We start from the raw sequence: 25,153 nt of genomic DNA, 5'->3' as shown, positions 1-25,153 counted from the left end.
ACATTCACGCTCACATTCATACCTATGGATAATTTAGAGTTGCGGATTAACCAAACATGCATGTTTAGTGTTTCCTCGTTTTTGGTGGGGGATAGGTACCCAAAATAACCCGCAATAAGTGAAAATGACTTAGAGCTAAACATAACACGTAACTTAAAATTGTCATTTCCAAATACCCGCAAGGAATGCTAGGTAGTCCAGCAGCAACAATATGAATATAAAATATTGGATATAAGAGTATGTTAACTCCTTGTTTACTTCTCTGACGACCTCAACATATTTTGCAATCAAGCAAAAATGCGACAAACACGGCAAAATTTACCACAAGCTACCCAGCATACCATGCAACAGGAATATATGGGTGTTTTTTGGCATGGGTATTGTGCCAAGATATTTATTTGTATGTTCACATGGTGCCGCAGGTAGGTTACTTTGTGTGTCGTGTGTGCTGATGTTTTGTGTTGTTTGGATGGCTTTTTTTTGTACAAGCTCCAGATTGTCTATTGACTATTTTGGCAGCTCCAGCGTGCCACAATAGCACTGCAAGTCGTGTTGCCAGCTACAGTTTCAATGTTAAAGGGTTAAAAAAAAAAGAATTCTGAGATGCCCGGTGGGCCAGATTAATGCGCCTGATGTGGCCCACGGGCCGCAGTTTGCCCACCAATATATTTTATGCACTTCTCTCAGGTAAGAACATTTTCTCACACTTCTCTCTTGTTTATAAACACTCTGAAAGTTCACATTTTGAAATTTTATTATCAACCTACTAGGTTGGACACAAGAAATGATTAAGTGACTCGTGCAAATTTCACTCCTCTGACCGTACTTTGACCTGGCACTGTTCGACTAGCGTTTTTGTATCCTTGTTAAAACATATCGCTCCTGTCGTATTTACCCCACACGGTTAGCTGCTTGTGTTTCTTCTCTTTACAGTATTGATGTTTAGCAATCAGCTCACAAGGTTAGCTAGTTTGGTAGCCAGGACCACAATAGGAGATTCCAGTGACAATGGGCTGCAGCCAATCAGGACACAGAAGACAATGGGCAGTACAGACAGAAGAGAGAATAGAGACCGCCGCCTGTGCTAAAGCACAGAACTGCCAACACTGCACTGGCCCCAATGCAATTCTTAAAGGGCCAACTGTAAACACATTTTTTTAAGTCTGCAAAAGGTGAACTGCGATGGAGCGAGGGAACACTGTAATGTAAAATCAAAAGTGTAATTGATTACGTTTGTCTTTTTTTTTAATATATAAGAATGTAAGATTACACATTATTATGGTGAAATCGTTTTTTCAGTTCTTCTTTGCTCATTTTATTAAGACAAAACGTGCTGTTTTCATAAATCAAAATTTATAAATTTTACATGTTGCGCCAATATGTTCAAACCTTGAAAACAGTAGTTTTAAAAATGTTGTTATTCAGAAATAACGTTTATGCAGTTGGTCTTGTAGTTGTGAGATGACCTGTGGTCTGTGAACGCCTCTAGAATGGGGGGGGTGCGCGGCTAGTCGTGTCTTGTTAGCCGTCCGGCTGTCAGTCATGTGACTTTCTCCTCAGATTTTACTGCGAAGAATATGACAAACATCCACTAAGGCTCCAGTCCCTCGTTTTCTTTTTCTTCTTCTACTTCTTCTTCTTGTGGAAGCGAAGCAAAGCTGGCCGGGCAGCAGCAGCAGCATTTGGAGAGGCAGCCTCCGCCCTGGACGGACGAGCTGGCTGACATGTCCCGGCACATCTACAGCAGACACGGCCCGGGAGATGGAGGCATCAAGCCCGCCTTTCAGGTACACAACATGCACACACAATAATGGTTCACTACATATTAATGACCTTACTAATGAATGAACAACATTTCAACACGAGAATGTGTGCAAGTTGACCAAACCCGCACGTACCCAACGGAACACATTCAATACACTAGAGTCGTTTAAGATGACATGCCATAATATCAATTTATTCACAAGTCAATACCTTTTAATCATTCATTCATTATTTAGTGATTGAACTGGATTCATATTTGGCATATATGTTTATGTTTCTTATGCTCTTATTCTTTCTTGTGTTTTATTTCTTTTCTTGGGAGAATGAACAGAATAAGAATTTCATTGCATAGTAGAACTGCTGTTTTACTGTGCACATGACAATAAAACTCTTGAATATTTGATATACATTGAATTTTTTAATAATTCAAAAGAACAAATAATAATGCTGTAAACGTATTACAATAAAGTTTTAATATTACAAGAATAACCTTCAAAATTTATGACAATAGAGTCCTAATATTGCAAGAGTACATTTGTAAAATCATTAGCCTAAAGATATTCTGAGAATAATGTGGCAAATAAATTTGAATAAAACCTAATATTGCAGGAATAATGTTTCAAATTTATTAGAATAAAGCCTAATATTGTGAGAATTGATTGTCTATATGTGCCCTGCCATTGGCTGGCCACCAGTCCAGGGTGTACCCCGCCTGTCGCCCAAAGTCAGCTGGGATAAGCTCCAGCATACCCCCACGACCCTAAAGAGGAGAAGCGGTATAGAAAATGGATGGATGGATGGATATTGTGAGAAGAATGTGGTAAATGTAGTATACTAAAGTCCTACTTCTGTATTGCAGGACTAATGTGCTAACATTGCCAGAATAATGTTGTGAATTCTTTTCAACAAAATCTTATTACAAGGAGATTGCGTCAAATTTGTTGCAATGAAGTCCCAGTATTGTGACAATTTATTTTAAATTTATGAGACTAAAATCCTAATAATGCAAAAATAAAGTGGCAAATTTAGACACGCAGCAGAAACGACTTTTGTCTCCTTCAGGTCAATCGTGGGACGTACTCAAGAAGGAGTCGACTGAAGAGATCAGATGGCAGCACGACGTCCACCAGCTTCATCCTCAGACAAGTAGGACACTTGACAACACGCGTCCTTGGCATCCTGCCTGTGTGTGTGTGTTATGTGAAGAATAATGGACCACCTCTTAGCTTAGTTTTTGTGAAGGAGACTCACTGAAGGTTGGCATTTTACCAGCAAAAAGTTGAAATATGCCGTTTTTCTAGCAAGCGTTGACAGGGAAAAATCTCTTCCATTGGGGAAAATAAAATGCTAATTTTATGTGGAAAAAGTCGTAATTTTACAGGACAAAGTTTTGTTGCAAGAATTCACTTCAATTTGAGAAAAGTTTAGAGTTTTTGCGAATAGCAGTCTAGCAAGAATAACGTTATTTTAAGGGGGGACAGTTGAAATAATACGTAAAAATGGAATGTTACCAGCAAGCGCCGTCATTTGAGGGCATTGTATTCGTAGATTTGTGAGACTAAAGTTGACTTTGATGGAAAAAATCGAATATTGCGAGAATAAAGTTGTAAGATTGAATTCGCAAATTCAGAAGACAACGTTAAAATGTTTCGAGTTGCACTGCACCACGAATAAAGTTGTAACTTTACAAGGAAAAAGTGGGACTATTCGGAGAAATAGCATTTTAATTGAACGAGCGAGCATTGTTATTTTAGGGGAATGAAGTTGTAGAAGGGCCGCACGGTGGTCTAGTGGTTAGCATGTTGGCAACACAGTCACAGTCTGGAGATCGGGAAGACCTGGGTTGGATTCTCCCTTGGGAGTTTGCATGGGTTTTCTCCAGGTACTCCGGTTTCCTTCCACATTCCAAAAACATGCATGTTAGCTTCATTGGAGACCCTAAATGGTCCATAGGTATGAATGGGAGTGTTTGTCTATATGTGCCCTGCCATTGGCTGGACACCAGTCCAGGGTGTACCCCGCCTGTCGCCCCAAGTCAGCTGGGATAGGCTCCAGCATACCCCCGCGACCCTAATGAGGAGAAGCGGCATAGAAGATGGATGGATGGAAGTTGTAGAAGGCATAGAATTTTGCGAGTTGCAGTACAGTACAAGAATAAGGTCGTAATTTTCCAAGGGAAAAGTTGACATATACGAGTAATAAAAATGTAATTTTACTATCAAGCAACGTCATTAGAAGGCAATGCATTCATAGATTTGTGAGACTAAAGTTGTACTTTGACTAGAAAAGATAGAATATTGCAACAATAAATTTGTAATTGTACGTGAAAAAAGGCATCATTTTACGACAAAGAGGTTTTGTCAAGAGAATGACGTCATAAATTATGAAGGCAACGTTATCATTTTGTTAGTTGCACTACAGCGCGAATAAAGTCATAATTTTACGAAGAAAAAGTCTAACTGTTACGAGAAATACTGTTTTAATTCAGCGAACGAGCCTTGTTATTTTAGGGGAATGAAACCGTAAATGTTTGTGAGACTAAACTTGTAATTTGACAGGAAAAATTTGCCACATTGCGAGAATAAAGTAGTCATTTTCTGTGAAAAAAGTTGGAATTTTACAATTAAAAAGCTGTGTTGCAAAATTTCAGCTGTAATTTTACGAGAAAAGGTTATAATTTTGCAAGTTGCACTATAGTACAAGAATAAGGTCGTAATTTTACGAGGGAAAAGTTGAAATATTAGGAGTAATAAAAATGAAATTTTACTCTAAGAGTTGTCGTTTGAGGGCAATGCAGTCGTAGATTTGTGAGACTAAAGTCGTACTTTGATGGGAAAAAACATAATATTGCGAGAATAAAGTTGTAATTGTACGTGAAAAAAGGCATAATTTTACAAGAAAAACGTTTTTATCACCAGAATTAAAACAACGTTAGAATTTAGCAAGTTGCAGCACAGTTCAAGAATTAGGTCGTAATTTTCCAAGGGAAAACTTGAAATATACGAGTAATAAAAAATACAATTTTACTTTCAAGCAGCGTCATTTGGGGGCAATGTCTCCGTCGATTTGCAAGACTAAAGTTGAGAGAAAAAATAGAATTTTACGAATAAATTCGTAATTGTACGTGAAAAAAGGCATCATTTTACGAGAAAGAGGTTTTGTCAAGAGAATGGTGTCGTAAATTTAGAAGACAACGTAAAAATTTGTGAGTTGCACTGCATCACAAATAGTCGTAATTTTACGAGGAAAAGGTTGAAAAGGTTATAATTTTGCGAGTTGCAGTACGGCAAGAACAAAGTCATACTTTTTACGAGGCAAAAAGTTGAAATATTACAAGTAATAAAAATGGAATTTTGCTACCAAGTGTTGTCATTTGAGGGCAATGTAGTCATAGAATTGTGATGCTAAAGTTGTCATTTTGACGGGGAAAAAAACGAATATTGCGAGAATAGGGTTGTGGTTGTACGTGAAAAAAGGCATCATTTTATGAGAAAAAGGTTTTGTCACGAGAATTAAGTCGGAAATTTTGGTCGAAAATTACGAATATTTTAATTTTTTTTAACTCATTCGATCCCAGCCACTTTTCAAAATTCATCCCCATCAGTAGCTGCCATTTAAACCATTTTGACTGATCTTTCAAGGCACACAGAATATTGTGTTCTATGGTTATATACACATGGAAGCTACCAAAAGAAACATTCGACCCCCATCTTTCATCTGGGGAAAAAAGTTTGTTTCTACCTTTTTCCGTTCTTTACTAATCAGCAGTAGAACATAGGTAAGTTTCAGGAAAATAGCAGTTCCCAACTAAAAAAGGGAGAAAACCAGCGATACATGTCAAGCATCACTTTCACTTTGACACAATTTCTTTGCTTTTGTGACAGCTCAGATATCTAAACAACTACACCACAACATAAACAAGACCAAAAAGGGGTTGTTTTACCTGAAAATAACCATTTATTTACAAATATAACACCAACTATTCACGATTTTCACATTTGGAGCTCAACTGCATGCGTTCGTGCGTGCGTGCGTGCGTGCGCGTGCGTGTGTGCATGCGTGCGTTAAAATGTCCCTCCAATGCGTAACCTTCTGCACGCTCTCTCACTTCCTCCTTCCTGTCACGTGACACCATCAAAGACGTATAAATACGTTGTTGGGAGCGGGTTTATAAAAAGGCGTAACCGAGTCTTTGAACTTGAATTGAGTTAATTAGCGTGTGGTTGTTGGATGGTTGCTCATCATCATCATCATCATCATAGTCCTCATAGTCATCGTGGTCTGCATCAGGTGAAGCTTTGATGCTGTGGTGTAACCATGACGACCAGCTGAGCCCACAAGGCTGATGAGCAGCAAGCCACATTGAGCTTTTCATGCTCTTTTAAGCTTTATCCTTTGTATTCATAGAAATAGAACAACAAAGAAGTGTAACCCCATCTTTTTCCTGGTACAGACTAACAAAGATGACTTTCACCAAGTGAAGTGTCCACTTGTTTGTCCTTTATTCGTCCTTAAGGCGTCTTAGTTCTTATGTGCTTCTCGTGGCTCCAAGCGGCTCCACCCCTCCAGTCGTAGCCCTGCCCCCTCGGTGCATCGTACAAGGGTGGGGAAAAATTGCAGTTATTGCAGCAGCGGATGAAGCGCTTATCTGTACTGTGGAGGTCATGGAAGCATTAAGAACCTCCACAAGAGGGCGGCAGGTGTAACTGCAGTTGACGTGTACGGCAACAGAGGGCGCCGTTGCTCCACTCGCTCTTGTTTTCTGCTCATCATTTGAAGCAGGACGTCAGACGAGGTCATCAAATTCACGAAATATGAAAAACATGCATAAATATATATTCTTTTTCTTGATGTTTATCTGCATTCCTGCCGATTTTTTTTATGAAAGAATACATGTGTAAATCTATTAGAGTCAAGTTGTAACTTGGCAAAATAAATGTCCATCTCTAATCTTTATTTGTTGAGCAAATACATCGACTGACGTCTCCGGTCACGTCTTCAGCGACGTTCCTGGAATCATTGGGTGTTTCGGGTCTTTCGGCATCATACACCCTCAACCGGGTGACCCAGCCAGGCCGGATCAGACCCTGATATGTTTCTTATGGCATAAAATGGAATTATTATAAGATGGCATTGTGGAATAAAGTTGTAATATTACAAGAATAAATGTTTTAATCTTTTACAATAAAGTGCTAATATTACAAGAATTAATATTTTAATTTATTAGAATCAACTCCTAATAAAACAAGAATTATTGTTGAAATTTATTAGAATAAATTCTTAGTAATGCAAAAATGTCTGAATTTACCAGAATAAAGTTGTAATATTACAAGAATAAAGAATTACAAGAATAAAGTGCTAATATTACAAGAACGAATGTTTAAATATATCAGAATAAAACCTAATAGTACATGATTAAATGTCTGAATTTATTCGAATAAAGTACTAATAAAACTAATGTACACATTTACTTGAATAAAGTCCTTTGTAGTGCAAGATGAAATGTTTAAATCTATTTGAATAAAGTGCTAATATTACAAGAGTTAACGGTTTAATTTATTACAATAAAGTCTCAATACAATAATACAAGAACCATTTTTAAACTATTAGAATAAAATGCTATTTTTGCAAGTTTTTATGTTTAATTTTATTAGAATGTAATGTCCTAAAATGACAAGATCAAATGTCTGAATTGATTAGAATAAAGTCCTAATAATACAAGAATAAATGTTAGGTCCTAATATGACAGGACTAAATGTGTAAATGAATTAAATTTGTACATTTATTCCAATGCTCACCATGAATCCACACCACACACACACACACACACACACACACACACACACACACACACACACACACAAACTGGCTGGCTGCAGTAGCCCCGCCTCCTCCTCCACCTTTTCCTGCTCCCTTCTCTTCCTGACTGTCAGCCAATGATCACGCAGGATGGCGCCCGTGTCACAGTCTGCTCAGGCTGAGCGTGCAGTCAGCCTGTTTGCTGCGACGCTGCTGAGAAGGGAAAAAAAACCCAACACACCCTCGTGTGGCGGTCTTCATGAGCAGGACGCTCCTTGAGCTCCGCAGAAGGCTCCTTCTAGAACCTCCATGTACGACGACTTGTACCTGCATGGCTTTGAAGACTCGGAGGCGGTGAGCGGTCATTGTGGTTGTGTGTGTGTGTGTGTGGGGGGGGGGGGGGGGGGGGGGGGGGACCATAGAGTTGCTCTCCCATCAGGACCACTGACGCCTTCTAGTCGAAGTCTAGATGATTGGTCGCCTCTTGAGATGTTTGTGTAGAAGACAAGAACGTGTCAGATTCATACAAGAAGCAAGAAAATAGGCACAGCGTTGTAGGATTCAAGATTCAAGATTCAAGATTCAAGAGAGTTTTATTGTCATGTGCATGGTAAAACAGCAGTTATACCATGCAATGAAAATCTTATTCTGTTCATTCTCCCAAGGAAAAGAAAGAAAAACACAAGAAAGAATAAGAACATAAGAAACATAAACACATATACATAAATACCAAGAAATTAAGCAACAACAACAGAAGAGACATTAATGCAAGTAAATAATACAAATAAATAAATAAATAAGTGCAATGAGTGTGTGTTGCGTGTGGCGTGTCTGAGTGCTTCATTGAGAAGCCTGATGGCCTGTGGGTAAAAGCTGTTCAGCAAGAATAGCTGTCAGTTTGGGAGGTAAACATGCTAGCAAACTGCAAGAATGAATGAACACCAAAGGTGCGAAGTGGTGAGAATAAAATCAGAAGTTTTCTTGAGAAAAAGGCTGTGAAAATGTCAGCGTAATGTCGCAATATTCGGGGAATTAGATCATAATTTTATGAGAAATAAAGTTTTAAAATTCTCAGAATTAAGTCATACTTTTGCCTAGACAAAAAAGTGATTTTATGAGAAAAAGATTGTAATAAAGTGCCTAAAATCCTGAGAATGAAATCATAATTTTACTTGAAAAAAGTTGTAAAAATGTCACAATAAAGTTGTAAAATTCTAAGAATTAAAGAATAATTTTTCGAGAACAAAAGTTGTCATTTTATGAGAGAAATGTTGTAATAAAGTACTAATATTCTGAGAATTAGTTCATGATTTTGCAGAAAAAAAGTTGTAAAAATGTGAGAATAAAGTCGAATTTTTCCTGAGAGAAAGGCTGTAAAAATGTGAGCATAAGGTGGCAATATTCTGAGAATTGAATCATAATTTGCAGAGAAAAAAAGTTGTAATTTAATGAGAAAAATGTTGTACTAATATTCTGAGAATTAAAGTTATTTTACGGGAAAAATATTGTAATAAAGTCCCTCATATTCTGAGAATTCAATTAGAATTTTGTTACAAAAAAAGTTGTAACAATGTGAGAGTAAAGTCGGAATATTCTGAGACTGAAATCATAACCGAAAAGGTGTAATTTATGAGAAAAAAATTACAAAAAAGTCCTGATATTCTGAGAATTAAATCATAAATTTGCTCTTAAAAAAAAAGTAGTAACTTTGAAAATAAAGTAGTAATATTCTGAGAATTAGATCATAATTTTACTAGAAAAGAAGTTGTCAAAATGTGGGAATAAAGGCGTACATTTCTCAGAATTAAATCATTAATTGCAGAGAAAAAAAAGTTATTTTATGAGAAAAACGTTGTAATAAAATCCCTAATATTCTGGGAATGAGATCACAATTTTACTAGAGAAAAAAGTTATTTTTTGAGAAGAAGGTTCTAATCTTCTTCTTTTCCTTTGGCTCTTCCCTTCAGGGGTCGCCACAGCCAATCAGTTGCCTCCATCTAACCCTGTCTTCTGCATCCTCTTCTCTCCCACCAACTACCTTCATGTCCTCTTTCACTACATCCATAAACCTCCTCTTTGGTCTTCCTCTAGGCCTCCTGCCTGGCAGTTCCAAACTCAGCATCCTTCTACCTATATATTCCCTATCTCTCCTCTGGACATGTCCAAACCATCTCAGTCTGGCCTCTCTGACTTTATCTCCAAAACCTCTAACATGTGCTGTCCCTCTGATGTACTCATTCCTGATCCTATCCTTCCTGGTCACTCCCAGAGAGAACCTCAGCATCTTCATCTCTGCTACCTCCAGCTCTGTCTCCTGTCTTTTCCTCATGGACACTGTCTCGAGACCAAACACCACCACAGTTTTCTACACCTTTCCTTTCATTTTAGCTGAAACTCTTCTATCACACATCACACCTGACACGTTTCTCCACCTGTACCATCCTGCCTGTACACGCTTCTTCACCTCTTTTCCACACTCTCCATCGCTCTGGACTGTTGACCCTAAGTACTTCAAATCCTTCACATTCTGGATCTCTTCTCCCTGTAAGCTCAGTCTTCCACTTGGGTGCCTCTCACTCACACACATGTACTCATATGTACTCATATCATCAGGACCAACAGCCTTTCCACTCTTCATCCTCTTCAATGCCCTCCTCACTTCATCCTGACTAATCTTTGCTACTTCCTGCTCCACAAAAGTCACCTCTTCTAGTCTTTGTTCTCTCTCATTCTCCACGTTCATCAGCTCTTCAAAGTACTCTTTCCATCTTCCCATCACACTACTGGCACTTGTCAATAGACTTCCATCCCTGTCCTTAATCACCCTCACCTGCTGCACGTCCTTCCCATGACTGTGTCTCTGTCTTGCCAACCTGTATAGATCAGTCTCTCCCTCCTTACTATCCAACCTAGCATACAAGTCATCATAAGCGCCTTGTTTGGCCTTTGCTACCTCTACTTTCACCTTACGCTGCATCTCCCTGTACTCCTGTCTACTCTCCTCAGTCCTCTCAGTGTCCCACTTCTTCTTAGCTAACCTCTTTCTCTGTATACACTCCTGTACCTCCTCATTCCACCACCAAGTCTCCTTGTCTACTTTCCTTCCAGATGCCACACCAAGTACTCTCCTGCCTGTCTCCCTGATCACATTAGCTGTAGTTGTCCAGTCATCTGGAAGCACCTCCTGACCACTCAGAGCCTGTCTTAACGCCTTCCTAAAAGTCATGCAACACTCTCCTTTTTCAGCTTCCACCATTTGGTCCTCTGCTCTGTCTTTGTCCTCTTCATCTTCCTCCCCACCAGAGTCATCCTCCCCACCACCATCCTGTGCTGTTTGGCTACACTATGGCCTACCACTACTTTACAGTCACTGATCTCCTTCAGATGACAGCGTCTACACAAGATGTAGTCTAGCTGTGTGCTCCTACCTCCACTCTTATAGGTCACCCTATGTTCCTGCCTCTTCTGGAAGCAAGTATTCACTATAGCCATTTCCATCCTTTTTGCAAAGTCAACCACCATCTGTCCTTCTGCATTCCTCTCCTGGATACCAAACCTGCCCATGGCCTCCTCATCCCCTCTGTTTCCTGCACCAACATGTCCATTGAAGTCTGCACCAATGACAGCTCTCTCTCTTCTAGGTTTGCTCTGCATCACTTCATCCAAGTCCAACCAGCATTTCTCCTTCTCCTCCAGCTCACATCCTACCTGTGGAGCATACCCACTAACAACATTGACCATCACACCTTCAGTTTCTAGCTTCAGACTCATCACTCTATCTGACACTCTTTTTACCTCCAGGACGTTCCTAACAAACTCCTCCTTCAAGATAACTCCTACTCCCTTTCTCTTCCTATCTACACCATGATAGAACAACTTGAACCCTGCTCCTAAACTTCTAGCCTTGCTACCTTTCCACCGTGTCTCCTGGACACACAGTATGTCTACCTTCCTTCTCTGCATCATGTCAACCTACTACTACCTTTTCCTGTCATAGTTCCAACATTAACGTCCCGACTCTCAGTCCTTTACTCTTGGTGTTCCTCTTCTCTCTCTTCCTACGGACACACTTTCCTCCTCTCCTTCCTCAACGAGAAGGTTCTAATGAAGTCTCTAATAATCTGATCATGAAATCATCATTTACCAATGCCTTTTGTTGAACTGAAAGTCAGTAGTGTTCCATTGTTATACAAGTACTACAAGAATAAAGTCTTGGCTTTGTTACAAAAATGCTAAATTTCATGAGGGAAAAAAAAATCACGCTTTTGAGATGCAAATGAACCGCTGACCCTGCGTCTGGAGAAACTGCCCTCCTGCTTGGTCTCTCCAACATAGGGGTCACTACACTACCCTACACTGTATAAGCAGCATTGCTGAATGTGCTTGTCTGGCTTTTGTCTTTCTTCTATAACATTCTCTGATCCATCAAACTGGAATTCATCCATGAGGTCATCAAAAAGTACCCAAGATGGTTTCCAGTCAGAGCTGAGCAAAGAAGCGTAGAAACAAAACACAGGAAGTCTCACGCGGTACTTTGGATGTCATTTGCACACAGACGTGGTGAAACCTAGCGACGTCAGCGAGCAGGAACGCTTTTAACTTTTCGACCCGGGCGTGATGAAAGTCACAAGGGGCAGACGAAGAAGGAGAAGTTTGGCGTGTGAGGAGATAAAAAGTGGAGCGTGAGATGACGCTCGCCACTTAATCGCTATCGTGTGGAGATAGCACAGCCTCATTGGTCGTGTGTGTGTGTGTGTGTGTGTGGGTCAAATGGATTTACCTCATTGTTGCTACACAATATGATGCATTCATGGGCGCCACAGTGCAGCATTGAGCGTCATTTTGCTAGAAATGTTGCTTCATAGTTTGACAACTAAATATAAATTTTACTTGAAAAAGTTGCAACTTTATATGACGGCGTATTAGGGCCACGTTGGAAAAAACCTGAGATTTCGATAATAAAGTCATACATTTACAACACAATGACACAATTAGATGATGGGTGCTGCCAGACCGTAAGGTATACGTGATTTCGGCAGCGGAGAGCGTAGGCAGGGCCGACCCAATCCAAGAAGAGATTTGTACTGTCAATCAACATCATCCAATGATCACCGTAATCAATCCAAGACAGAAAAGTTGTGGAGACGAGATATTTCCCAGCTCTGAGAGAGGAACAGGATTTCTTCCTATAATACAAATACTGCTTCTGTTTGTTTGACGCCTGTCTTGAGACGCCAACCTTGAGCACCGCAACAATTAAAAGTTTGTGATCAAGCGTATCAATTTGTATAATTTGTCTATCAAAGCGTATTTTCTTGGGAGAATGACCAGAATAAGAATGTCATTGCATAGTAGAACTGCTGTTTTACGGTGCACATGGCAATAAAACTCTTCAATCTTCAATCAAATGGCAGCGATAAATCAATAAATAGTGCAACACGGTATTTCTTACCATGGAAAACCTGGAAAAAATCATGTAAAACTTTGAAGGCAGCGGTAACAGCGCTGCGCTGCTTTCTATGAAACCAGATTGAAAATGGGTTCAAATGCTGCTAGCATCTAAGAACACTCTTACTTGCTCGCTGGCAATTTATTCCAGCATTTTAGCCAGGACGCAATGTTTGCAAATTCACCTCGGAAGGATCACCACCCTTCAGAAGCAGAAGCGTTCAGGCCAATTTCCAGACCCTGCAATTAAAAATGGAAGAAAGCGGCTTTGCGATATATTTGGCAGCCAGTTGGATTTCAAAAGATGGGTCCAGATGATCAGAACCAGCTGCCTTGCTTGTGTCAAATTTTCTCAAAGCCCGGAGAATATCAGCAACAGACGGGGGCCAAACTGAAGGGAGTGCGTACTCATATTCTGACAAGAACATCATAAAATGGCAACTCTATGACAAAAATGTGAGAATAAAATGGGAATATTCTGAGAATGAAACAATTTTAGAAGAAAAAAGTTGTAGTTGCGTGACAAATACATATATACATATATTCTGAGAATTAAATTGTTTTATGAGAAAAAAAAATCATAATTTAATCACAATTTTATGAGAAAAAGAAAGTGTTTTTTTTAGAAAAAGGTTGTAATAATGTGAGAATAAAGTTGTAATATTCTAATAATTAAATCATTTTATGAGAACAAAATTCAGAATTAAATCACAATTTTACTCAAAAAAAAAGTGTTTTTTTAGAAAAAGGTTGTAATAATGTGAGAATAAAGTGGTCATATTCTGAGAAGGAAAAGAAGATTTTTGTAATTTGATGAGAAAACGCTTGCAGCAAGGTGAGAATGAAATCCTAGTTCACTAGAAGAATGTTGTCAATTCACGAGGGCAAAGGTCAAATCAAATCAAATAATGCGAGTCAAGTTTCACATTTTCTGGCTTGATTCTTGTTGTTTTGTCTCCCACTGCTGAAGCGTGCATTGATTGTGCGACGTGAAAGTCCCACAGAGCACAACAGATAGCCGTGTGTCGTTCCTGCTCCTCAGGGGTCTGCCGACTCTTACACCAGCCGACCCTCAGACTCAGATGTCTCCCTGGAGGAGGACAAGGAGGGCGGGCGGCAGGAGCGTGAGCAGCAGGCCGCCGTCCAACTGGAGAGAGCAAAGGTCAGCTGGGAAACCCGTTTTGACCACGGCCGCTTGATTGGCTACGCCGTGTCCTTATGCCTAATAAAGCGGCCGTGTCGTCATGCAGACCAAAGCGGTGGCGTTCGCCGTGAGGACCAACGTGAGCTACTGTGGCGCTCTGGACGAGGACGTCCCCGTGGGCGGGACCGCCGTCTCCTTTGATGCCAAGGACTTCCTCCACATCAAAGAGGTGTGTGTTACTGAGCCATCAAGATACCTGTAACCACGACGACAGTCACGAGGTTTACTTGCAGTGTCATCAAGCGCTCACGGACACCCCGATTGACGCGTGTGCAGTACGTGTGGGCTAAATCAGGGGTGTCCAAAGTGTTTTGTTTTTGGCCCACTTTCTAAAAATATTATTTAACAAGAAAACTATTGTGATAGTGAAGTCTAGAAAGAAAGATGTCATTTTAGGAAAAAAAAGAAGTAATAATAAATCATAATTTTACGGGAAAAAAGTTGTCATTTTTAAAACATAAAGTCAAAATATTATGACAAAAAAGTAAACAAGAAAAAATTGTACTTTGATCAGAATAATGTCAAGCAAAAATAATTCCATTTTAGTAGTTTGAGAAACAAACAAAACAGTGAATAAAGGTGCAATTTTTGGAAAATCGGGTTGCGGAAAAAGTTCTAATATTGTTAGAATAAAGTCAAAATATTACGAAAAGAAAAAAAGTTGAAATTACTGGAAAAAAAACAACAGCGGAAATGGAAAAACAGGCGTAATGTTACGAGAATAAAGTCAAAATATTAAGGTAAAAAAAGTTGTAATCTAACGAGAAAAAGAGGTAATTTTATGAGAATAACGTAGAGGAAAAGTAACGTTATTTTAGTAGCATAAAGTTGAAATATTAAACAAAAAGAAGGCTTTTAAGACGTAGTAGTATGAGAAACAAAACAATGAATAAAAGGTGTCATTTTTGGAAAATCGAGATGCGGAAAAAGTTCTAATATTATTAGAATAAAGTCAAATATCATGAGAAGAAAATTAGCAAGAAGAAAGTTGAATTAGTTAGAAAAATGTTAAAAAAAACAAACAAAAAAAACAGTGGAAATGGAAAAAACAACATAAAGTCAAAATATTCAGAGAAAAAAGGTGGAATCAATTTTACGAGAATAACGGAGGAAAAATAGTGTCATTGTAGTAGCATAAAGTTGAGATATTAAAGAAAAAGAAAGTTTTAAAAAGTTGTAACAGTATGAGCAACAAACAAAACAACGAAGAAAGTTGTCATTTTTGGAAAATCAGGTTGCGGAAAAAGTTCTAATATTATGAGAATAAAGTCAAAATATTATGAGAAGAAAATGAACAAGAAGAACTAGTTGGAAAAATAAAAAAAAAAAAACAGCGGCAGCAGAAACGGAAAAAGTCAAAATATTAACGAGAGAAAAAGTTGTAATCTAACGAGAAAAAGTCATCATTTTGAGAGAATAACGTTGAGGAAAACTATTGCCATTTTAGTAGCATAAAGTAAAAATAGTAAAGAAAAACACATCATATTTATTGTGGGAGAAACAAACACAACAATGAATGAAGTTGTCATCTTATGCTGCAGAAAATGTGAGAATATTATGAGATGAAGTCAAAATATTACGGGACTGAAGTCATCATATGACGGGTTGAAAGAGTTGGAAAATAACATTTAAAAAACCCCAGCAAAAATGGAAAAAATAGCTGTCATTTGTTGAGAATATCATGAAAATATGAAGCCCCCGCGTTATCCGTGTGACGTTTACAGAAGTACAACAACGACTGGTGGATCGGGCGTCTGGTCAAAGAAGGATGCGACGTGGGCTTCATTCCCAGTCCTCTCAGGCTGGAGAACATCCGAGTGCAGCAGGAGCACAAGAGAGGACGCTTCCATGGGGGGTGAGGAGGAGGGGGCGGGGCCAATGAACGCGACGTGATGACACACCAGTTGTCTCCTTAACGTTCACCAGCAGCAAGTCCAGCGGGAACTTGTCCTCCAGTCTGGGAGACATGGTCTCAGGGACCTTCAAGCCCAATCCTAACAATGCAGGTGAGTCCGACCCGCGCTTCAGGAGCGTGTTTGTGATGTCACACTTCCTCATCCAGTCTTCCTGTCGTCTGCAGGGAAACACAAACAAAAAGTGGTGAGTGCGCTTTTTGGTTTTGTTTTCAAGTTTGGGATTTGTACTCATGATGAAACATCAACAACACCACATGGACAAAAGTGCTGGGCCACCTGCACGACCTACAAAGAGTCATTTTACCAGAATAAAGTCAAAACGTTAAGAAAAAAAGGTTTGATCCAAGAAGAAAAAGTCATCATTTTACGTCGTTTTACGAGCACAGCGTTGAAGAAATTGAAGACGCTGATATTTTGTGAAGCGGCACACGTGGACATGCTAGGACCTTATTTCTATTTCAAGAAAAAACTGCATCTCATCTTTATTGGCACCAACTTCTGCAAAATGATGACTTTATTCCCATAAAATGTTGACTTTATTCTCCAAACACAGTGGTTTATTTTGCCAAGCACTAAAAGGACGTTATATTTCCTCATAATATTATGACGTATTCTCGTAAAATTACCGCTTTTTCTCGTTAGAGTACAACTTATTTCTCTTCATACTTTGACTTTATTCTTGTAAAATTACTGCTGATTTTTCTGTTGTTTGTTGGGTTTTTTTTTTTTAGTTTTCTTACATATTTTTTTTACATTCTTACATTATTTTTTTTTTTTGCGGGCCAATTGGAAACCACACAAATGTTGCACTTTGGGACACCCCTGGATGAGTGGGTACATCGGTGGATGAAAGACTAAAGTCTCCCTCCTGTGTCCAGGCTGAGCACATCCCCCCGTATGACGTGGTGCCCTCCATGAGGCCCGTGGTCCTGGTGGGGCCGTCCCTGAAGGGTTACGAGGTAGGACGAGTGCTGAAGAGTCCAAACATCCGAAATTCAAAGTGATGATCAGAGGTGCGGACAATGAGGGAGGCGGCGGGGGCGGTGGGAGGTGTGAGCCAAAGTCAGTTGTCATGGAGTCACCAGTCCTCGCCTCCCCCTGCTGTTGTTGCCGTGGAAACAGCCGTCTGGGTGAAGTGCATCCCGGTGGGGAGGGGGAAACAAAAAAAGTCCAGAATGGAAATAGACACGTACATTGGCAAAGATAAAAGTAGGCAACGCAGCAGAACGTGGGGTTAAAAAGTTGGCAGTAAAAAGCAGAGAAATGCCTTGAATGCTCGTGCAGGCATGTTTTTAACAACAAGCACAGCAGACATTTAAAATAGGCAGTAAAAATGATTAAAATGCTGTGTTTGTCAAGGACGGCGTGTAGACGATAATTAGGATCCCAAGATGCAGAGACACACATGTCCGTAAAACAAAAATATTATTTACAAGTCCAGCAAAGGATGACAAGAACAAAAATGCCAACAGGGAAAAAGTACAAGAGAAACTCCAGGCCTCGCTGCGGGAAAAAAGGAAACAAAAGAATAACTAATAACACTGCATCCACGGAAACAGCAGGAGAAAACACTGCTGAAAACACTAGCAGCGAAAAAAATGAGAAAAAACGAAACCCAAGCAGACTCCCAAAATGCAAAGTGCAAACGAAATACCACTGCTGCAATCCAGCAAGCAGGGAATACAAGTACTTACAGGGGCAAGGAAGGCTAGACCAGAAAGCAGGAGAGCAGGAATCAGGCGTGCATGGGAAGACAATCTGGCAACAGCTTGGTGACAGAGCGGGGTATGACCATCAAGATGTTTTCCGGCAAAACTGAGAGCAGCCTTAATGTTGTTTTTGTTCAGCAGTGGTTTTGGTCTTGGAACTCTGCCACGCAGGCCGTTTTTGCCCAGTGTCTTTCTTATGGTGGAGTCATGAACACTGACCTGAACTGAGGCAAGTGAGGCCTGCAGTTCTTTGGATGTTGTTGTGGGGTCTTTTGTGACCTCTCAGATGAGTCTTCGCTGCCCTCTTGGGGTCATTTTGGTTGGCTGGCCTCTCTTGGGAAGGTTCACCACTGTTCCATGTTTTGGCCATTTGTGGATAAAGGCTCTCACTGTGGTTGGCTGGAGTCCCAAGGCTTTAGAAATGACTTTATAACATTTTCCAGACTGATAGATCTCAAGTCATCTCAGTTAAGTTGTGTTAACGGGGGGGTCATCACGTTTTCACACAGGGCCATGTAGTGTTGGATTTTTTTCTCCCTTAAAACTAAAAAGTTTCATTTGAAAACTGCATGTTGTGTTGTCATTGACTAATATTTACATTTGTTTGATGAGCACAAACATGAGGTGATGCATGATGATGACTAAACATTGCCATTTTTGTCACATGGTGGCCTCTCCTCCAACATGGCGTCTCCTGCTTGCTCCCACCAGGTGACGGACATGATGCAGAAGGCACTGTTTGACTTCCTCAAGCACCGGTTTGATGGCAGGTGAGCACCACATGGCCGCAAAGGTCACACGGTGCCTGGCTGGCTGTGAGCTGTCATGTGACGCGTCCTCTGGTGCTTGCAGGATCTCCATCACCAGGGTAACGGCAGACATATCGTTGGCCAAGAGGTCAGTACTGAACAACCCCAGTAAGCGGGCCATCATTGAGAGGTCCAACGCCCGTTCCAGCCTTGGTAACAGTCGCTCAATGATGCGCATGTGGTCACCTTGCACGCATGCAGGTCTTTTGTACGTACGTATGTGTGTGTGTGTTCTTATAGCGGAGGTGCAGAGTGAAATAGAGCGCATCTTTGAGCTGGCCCGCTCCTTACAGCTGGTGGTTCTGGACGCCGACACCATCAACCACCCGGCGCAGCTCCTGAAGACGTCCTTAGCGCCCATCATCATCCACGTCAAAGTGTCCTCGCCCAAGGTAAGTGTAAGGGTGACTATAGGGGTGCTAGTTCATGTCTGGAGGGCTCTAATAATGTTAAAAAGTGTATTTGCAAGGTCTTGAACACGTTTTCTATGCTCTAACTACAAAAATATTCCATTTCTATAGAAGGAATCCAACTTTGTGGAAATCCCATTCAGATGTAATGATGCTGTCCTTTCTTCCCTTCCTCAAAGATTCAATCATTTAGCCTCTAGCAAATGAACGAGGCGCAGCCACCTTGGTTTCAGGTGGCTCCATGACCATCATTACATGGGAATGGGATGCCACCGAAGGTGATACCACCCAAATGACCACTCCATTGTATCCTAAGCAACCTGGTGCAGCTGTGTGACAGCCCTACGAGTAGCGCTGAACATCGATAGTTGACAGCTTTTTAACTCCATGGCTAGCGCTCTCGACTCTAATTCGGTGGACCCGGGTTTGAGCCGGGTTACGTACTGTATGTGGTTGCTGCGTTTTTGTGTTGCTTGTGTTTTATGGAGTGTGTGTGTTTTTGGTTTTGGATCACTTCTGCGTTTGGAGTTTTGGGTTCCACTGTACATGAAAACATGAAAGAGCCTGTGCTGTAAGGCGCACTGGTGTTTTGCTTGTACGGTGGAACCCTGGTTGGCGTCGTTAATTTGTTCCAGAAGGTCCGACTCTAACCGGAACGGATGCTAACCAAATCAATTTTTCCCATAAGTAAGGATGTAAATCCAATTAATCCGTTCTAGAAAACCCAAAATACGTTCGTGTAGTTTGACAATATCGTCTGACATGCGGAAAACAATTGTAAATGCTTATAAAAACATTTAAATGATGTATGAAAGGGATAAATGAACATTTTAGGTTACTTTTACCTTCATTGGTGGCATGATTCTTGACGTGACTGTTCCCAAAGACACGCTGTGGCAGCAAGATCAACACCTTCCTGTTTTGCCATGAATGATTTCTTACTATTGAATAGAAAATAACTCATGGCAAAACAGGAAGCTGCTGTTGAAGCTGCTTGGTAATGCCCATCGGGCCAGCCAGCTGTGGACATAGTCTGCGTCTTTCTTTGAGATGTAACCCATCAGTAAGTTCTGACTAAAACAGCAACGCATGCGGGCATTGAACCCACAACCTTGGCATTATTAGCACCACGATCTAACCAGCTGAGCTAACTGGCCTGCAAGTGTCGCACATGCTGTTCTTGTCCTGTGGAAATCTGTGCAGGTCCTCCAGCGTCTAATCAAGTCTCGAGGCAAATCTCAAAGCAAACATCTGAACGTTCAGCTCGTGGCGGCCGAGAAGCTTTCCCAGTGTGCGTCTGTGAGTAGCCTTCCCGTGTCAGTCATTTTCCTGCGACAAGCAGCTGCTGTGACGCTGCTCTCGCTCCCGCCTCCACAGGAGATGTTTGACATCATCCTGGACGAGAACCAGCTGGAGGACGCCTGCGAGCACCTGGCCGAGTACTTGGAGGCGTACTGGCGGGCCACGCACGCCTCGCTGGGGGCGCCGGTCAACCCCCTGCTGGGACGCAATCTGGGCTCCACCGCGCTCTCGCCGTATCCCGCTGCCATTCAGGTGATGATGTCCAAGCAAGCTTCGCCATGATCTGATGGAGAACTGGGATGATACAGCTGACAGAGACTCTTTGTCCTCAGACATCTTCAGAGTAAACGTGTCCCTTGTCTCCAGCAGGGTCAAAGGAACCGGAACAGCAACCACTCCACTCTAGAACTTTCCCCCATGGAGCGTCGCAGCCTGATGCCAGCGGACGAGAACTTCCACAACGAGCGGACGAGAAAGAATCTCAACCGCCTGTCATCCGGCTCGCAGCACAGCCGGGACCGGGACCACTCGCCTCTGATGGAGGAAGACCCCTACCAGGACTCTTACAAGCCTCACCGGAAGCGAGACTCTAGACGCAGACTCTGATTGGCGGTCTGGTTCTCCCTGCTGCTACGCTGACTTGGATTTGATCAACTACGATCAATAAGGCTCTTGTCCATGTGCAGCGGGCTCATGTTCCCTCCAGGACCGTAAAAGAGGAGACTGGACTGAACATGACCTGCACACACTCCAAAAAACCCCCATAGTGTGTGTGAAAAGGCAGGACATGGCAGCACCGTGTTGGTGTTGTTGGGAGCCAGCACGTTGGAGGAGATCTGCATGTTGCCATCCGGTGGCGGGAATGAGACCAGAACCAGATTGCATTTTAAAGTACGTGCAGAACAGGAACTAAAAAAAGGAACCAGGAACTCCCCCAATGCTAAGATGTGTGAGTTGATACACTCCTGATCCAAATCTTAAGACCAGTTGCTAGAATGATCATGTTGCACATTTGGATCTTAATGAGGTTCTAAGTAGAGCTACAATATGAAAAACAAGAAGGGGGGTGAGACAACAAGTATTTTGAAAAAGTCATTGATTGAAAACAACAAATAAACTGAAATAGGCTGTTTATCAGCTGATCAAAAGTTTAAGACCATCGCTCAAAAAAGAACCAAAAACTCTCCAAACCAGAACAACAAATGTTGTCAGTAGGACTCAGTAATGAGGAGCTCCACCGTTCTTGTTCATCACTTCCAAAATGGCTTTGGGCATGCTTGATGCCAGTGTTTCCAGGAGGCTAGTGGGAACATTGCTCCAAGTGGTGAAGATGGCTTCACCAAGGGCATCAACTGTCTGGAACTGATGGCCATTTTTATAAACTTCCCTTGCCATCCATCCCCAAATGTTCTCTATGGGATTTAACATGCAGGATGGTCCAAAAGAGTGATGCTATTCTCCCTGAAGAAGTCCTTGGTCAAGCCAGCATTGTGACCTGCAGCGTTGTCCTGTTGAAGAACCCAGCTGGTACCACACAGACGAGGGCCCTCGGTCATGAGGGATGCCCGCTGCACCATCTGCACGTAAGTCCCCGCCGTTTGACGACCCCGCACCACCTGAAGCTCCTTTGTTCCACTGAATGAACCCAGACCATGATGGACCCCCCTCCACTGTGCAGGTAGAAAACATCTCAGGTGGGATCTCCTTGTCATGCCAGTAACGCTGGAAGCCATCTGGACCGTCAAGGTTCCATTTTATCTCATCAGAGAATAAAACTTTGTTCCACCTTTCAATGTCCCGTGTTTGATGCTCCCTGGCAAAGTCTAAAAAGGAGACGAGGTCTTTGAATTTGTCTTTTGTTTTTTAAAGCCTTTTCCCACAGATGGCGTCTGATGGTTATTGCGCTGCAGTCGGCACCAGTGAGGACCTTCATGTGGGTGGAAGACCGCCCTGTGTCTTGATGGACAACCAATCGGATCCTCCGGCTCAGCGCAGGTGTGATGTTTTTGGGTCTACCACTTGATTTTTTTGTTCCATGAGCTCAGGATCCTTCAAAAATGTAGAATGACTGATTTCCTGCTCCCAACCTCAGCAGCCATGGCACGCTGCGAGAGGCCTTGCTTATGCAGCTCCACAATCCCACCACGTTGGAAAAGAGAAAGCTTCTTAGCTTCAGCATCAGGAGGGCATGACAGTGGGGACATTTGGAGCACATTTGGCCTTTTATAGCCTGTGGTCTTAAACTTTTGATCAGCTGATAAACAGCCTATTTCAGTTTATTTGTTGTTTTCAATAAATGACTTTTTCAAAGTGCTTGTTGTCTCACCCCCCCTTCTTGTTTTTGCATATTGTAGCTCTACTTCAAACCTCATTAAGATCCAAATGAGCAAAATGATCATTCTAGCCATTTTTCACTGATCTTGATCAGGAGTGTATTTATGTCTTAAATGTCATATTTTCTCTTATTACGTCTACTATATTGGGTAATAGGAGTGTAAATAGGCGTGTTATCCCATGCCTAGAGAGCTCAAATAACGTTAAAAACTGTATTTAGAAGGTGATAAACAGGTTTTCTATTCTCTGACTATGAAAGTGTTCCATTTATAAAGAAGGAATCCTCCTTTGCGGAAATTCACTTATCATGGTCAGGCCTGGAGCCAATCAACTAGGACAAACAAGGGATTACGGTATTGCCTGTTGGGCCAGCCGGCTGCAAACATAGCCTGTGTCTTTCTTTGGGTTAAGTTACGACTAAGTAGGTGGCCCGTATGGGGATCAAACCCACCACCTTGGCATTTTTAGCACCACACGCTAACCAACTGAGCTAAGTGGCCTCCTGGTGCTTTAGAAGACACTCCTGAATGCGTGTGAAAAGGTCGGACATGGCGACACCGTGTCAGTGTTCTTGGAACCCAGCACGTCGTCGGAACACACCCTATTCTGTTTTTGTCCAACGTTCCAACATTCATCCTCTCCGGACTCCACTTTTGTCTGCATCATGAACACCAGCAGGACCAGCAGAACCTCATCCAGATGTTTGAGCTGCGTGGAACTAACACTGCACCCTAAAACCTAAGAATGCTCATGTAAGCACGTTTTAATAGCAAGCGCAGCAGCAGTTCACATTCACATATTATTCACTCACATATCAACAAATATTAGCGTACCCTATTTTACTAGGATTACCAATATTTTGAGAAAAAGGTTGAAATATCAGAAATATGGATTTTTATGAGAATACGTTTTTAATATGATCAGGATGACGTAAAAGAACATACGGTAGTTGTACTGTTAAGGGACTGGAGTTGGCATTTTACCCTCGACCATACAGTCCTAATTTCAGTCATAAAAGTTGTAATCCTATCAGAATAAACTTTAAAACGTTGTCATTTTGTGAGAATAAAATGGTAATTTACGTGAATAAAGTTGTAGTAATATGACCAAAAAAAATGCAACAACTTGTCATTTTTCTGAGAAACAAATACATCATTTTAGGAAACTAAAGTTGGAATATTTATATATTCCTTATACTGTACATATATTCCAAGAATAAAGTGGGAGTACTCTATGAGGGGGAACATGCATTCATGTTGTCAACTTGTTGAGAAAACAATCCAGGAGAATAAAGTTGTGATGTTACAAGAGTAAAAGCTTCATTTTGATGATGACAACACATTCAAGATTGAAGAGTTTTATTGTCATGTGCACAGTAAAACAGCAGTTCTACTATGCAATGAAATTCTTATTCTGTTCATTCTCCCAAGAAAAGAAAGAAAACACAAGAAAGAATAAGAACATAAGAAACATAAATACCAATAAATTAAGCAACAACAACAGAAGAGACATTAATACAGATAAATAATACAAATAAATAAATAAATAAAGTGCTATGAGTGTGTGTGTGTGTTGCGTGCGGCGTGTGTGAGTGCTTCGTTGAGAAGCCTGATGGCCTGTGGGTAAAAGCTGTTTGCCAGCCTTGTGGTCCTGGACTTCAAACTCCTGTAGCGTCTGCCTGACGGTAGGAGTGTGAATAATGAGTGTTGTGGATGTGTGCTGTCCTTGATGAGGTTGTGTGTTCTTCGTAGGACTCTAGTTTTATAAATGTCTTGCAGTGAGGGGAGGGCTGCCCCAACAATGTTCTGTGAGGTCTTGATCACCCGCTGGAGTGCCTTCCTATCACGTGTTGTACAGTTACCGTACCAAACAGTGATGGAGGCGGTAAGGACACTTTCCATAGTGCATCTGTAGAAGCAACTCAGGATTGTGGTGGACATGCCAAATTTCCTCAGTCTTCTCAGGAAGTACAGTCTCCTTTGGGACTTCTTCAGAATTTGTTGGGTGTTGTGAGACCAGGTGAGGTCCTCGCTGATGTGTGTGCCAAGGAACTTGAAGGTTTTCACCCTCTCCACCTCAGTCTCATCAATAAACAGGGGTCTATGCGGCTCCTTTTCCCTTGTTCTTGGGTCGATGATCATCTCTTTAGTCTTATCTGTATTGAGAAGGCCTTTCCAAAGTGGGGTCTTGGAACAGCCTTCAAAGCACCTTTCATGTTGCAGTAGACTTGGTCCAGGATGTTATTTTCCCTTGTGGGAAAGCTCACATGCTGGTAATATTTGGGGAGGACAGTCCTGAGGTTACAGTGGTTGAAATCGCCAGATATAATGAATACAGCGTCTGGGTGTTTGGTCTCGTGTTTATCAATGATGTCATGCAGGAGGCCTAGTGCGTTAGCAGTGTTAGCTCGTGGTGGGATGTAAACAGCAGTTAAATACACAGCGCTAAACTCACGAGG

General features: G+C 41.4%; 1 protein-coding gene across 13 annotated transcripts; it reads left to right on the top strand.

Moving 5' to 3' along the window:
* The first annotated feature begins 58 nt into the window (after nt 1–58).
* Nucleotides 59–23,991, top strand: cacnb4a (calcium channel, voltage-dependent, beta 4a subunit). Of its 13 annotated transcripts, XR_008572521.1 has the most exons (15): nt 63–1,787; nt 2,827–2,910; nt 14,054–14,173; nt 14,262–14,384; nt 15,940–16,070; nt 16,142–16,221; nt 16,296–16,315; nt 17,010–17,090; nt 18,552–18,610; nt 18,693–18,802; nt 18,890–19,041; nt 20,263–20,358; nt 20,437–20,613; nt 20,728–22,356; nt 22,454–23,991. XR_008572521.1 is itself a non-coding variant. In XM_054788133.1 (14 exons), the coding sequence occupies exons 1-14, from the start codon at nt 1,725–1,727 to the stop codon at nt 20,965–20,967; spliced, it is 1,530 nt and encodes a 509-aa protein (XP_054644108.1). In that variant the 5' UTR covers nt 59–1,724; the 3' UTR covers nt 20,968–23,991. The 13 variants fall into 13 exon arrangements, 12 of the variants coding, with proteins under 12 accessions (XP_054644108.1, XP_054644107.1, XP_054644110.1 ...); XM_054788133.1 differs by having other exon boundaries at nt 59–1,787; nt 16,145–16,221; nt 20,731–23,991; XM_054788132.1 differs by having other exon boundaries at nt 61–1,787; nt 20,731–23,991.
* The last annotated feature ends 1,162 nt before the right edge of the window (nt 23,992–25,153 follow it).

The sequence above is a fragment of the Dunckerocampus dactyliophorus genome, chromosome 9 (assembly GCF_027744805.1).
Source record: "Dunckerocampus dactyliophorus isolate RoL2022-P2 chromosome 9, RoL_Ddac_1.1, whole genome shotgun sequence".
In the NCBI taxonomy this organism is placed as follows: Eukaryota; Metazoa; Chordata; class Actinopteri; order Syngnathiformes; family Syngnathidae; genus Dunckerocampus; species Dunckerocampus dactyliophorus.
This window is presented reverse-complemented; position numbering and strand designations above follow the sequence as displayed.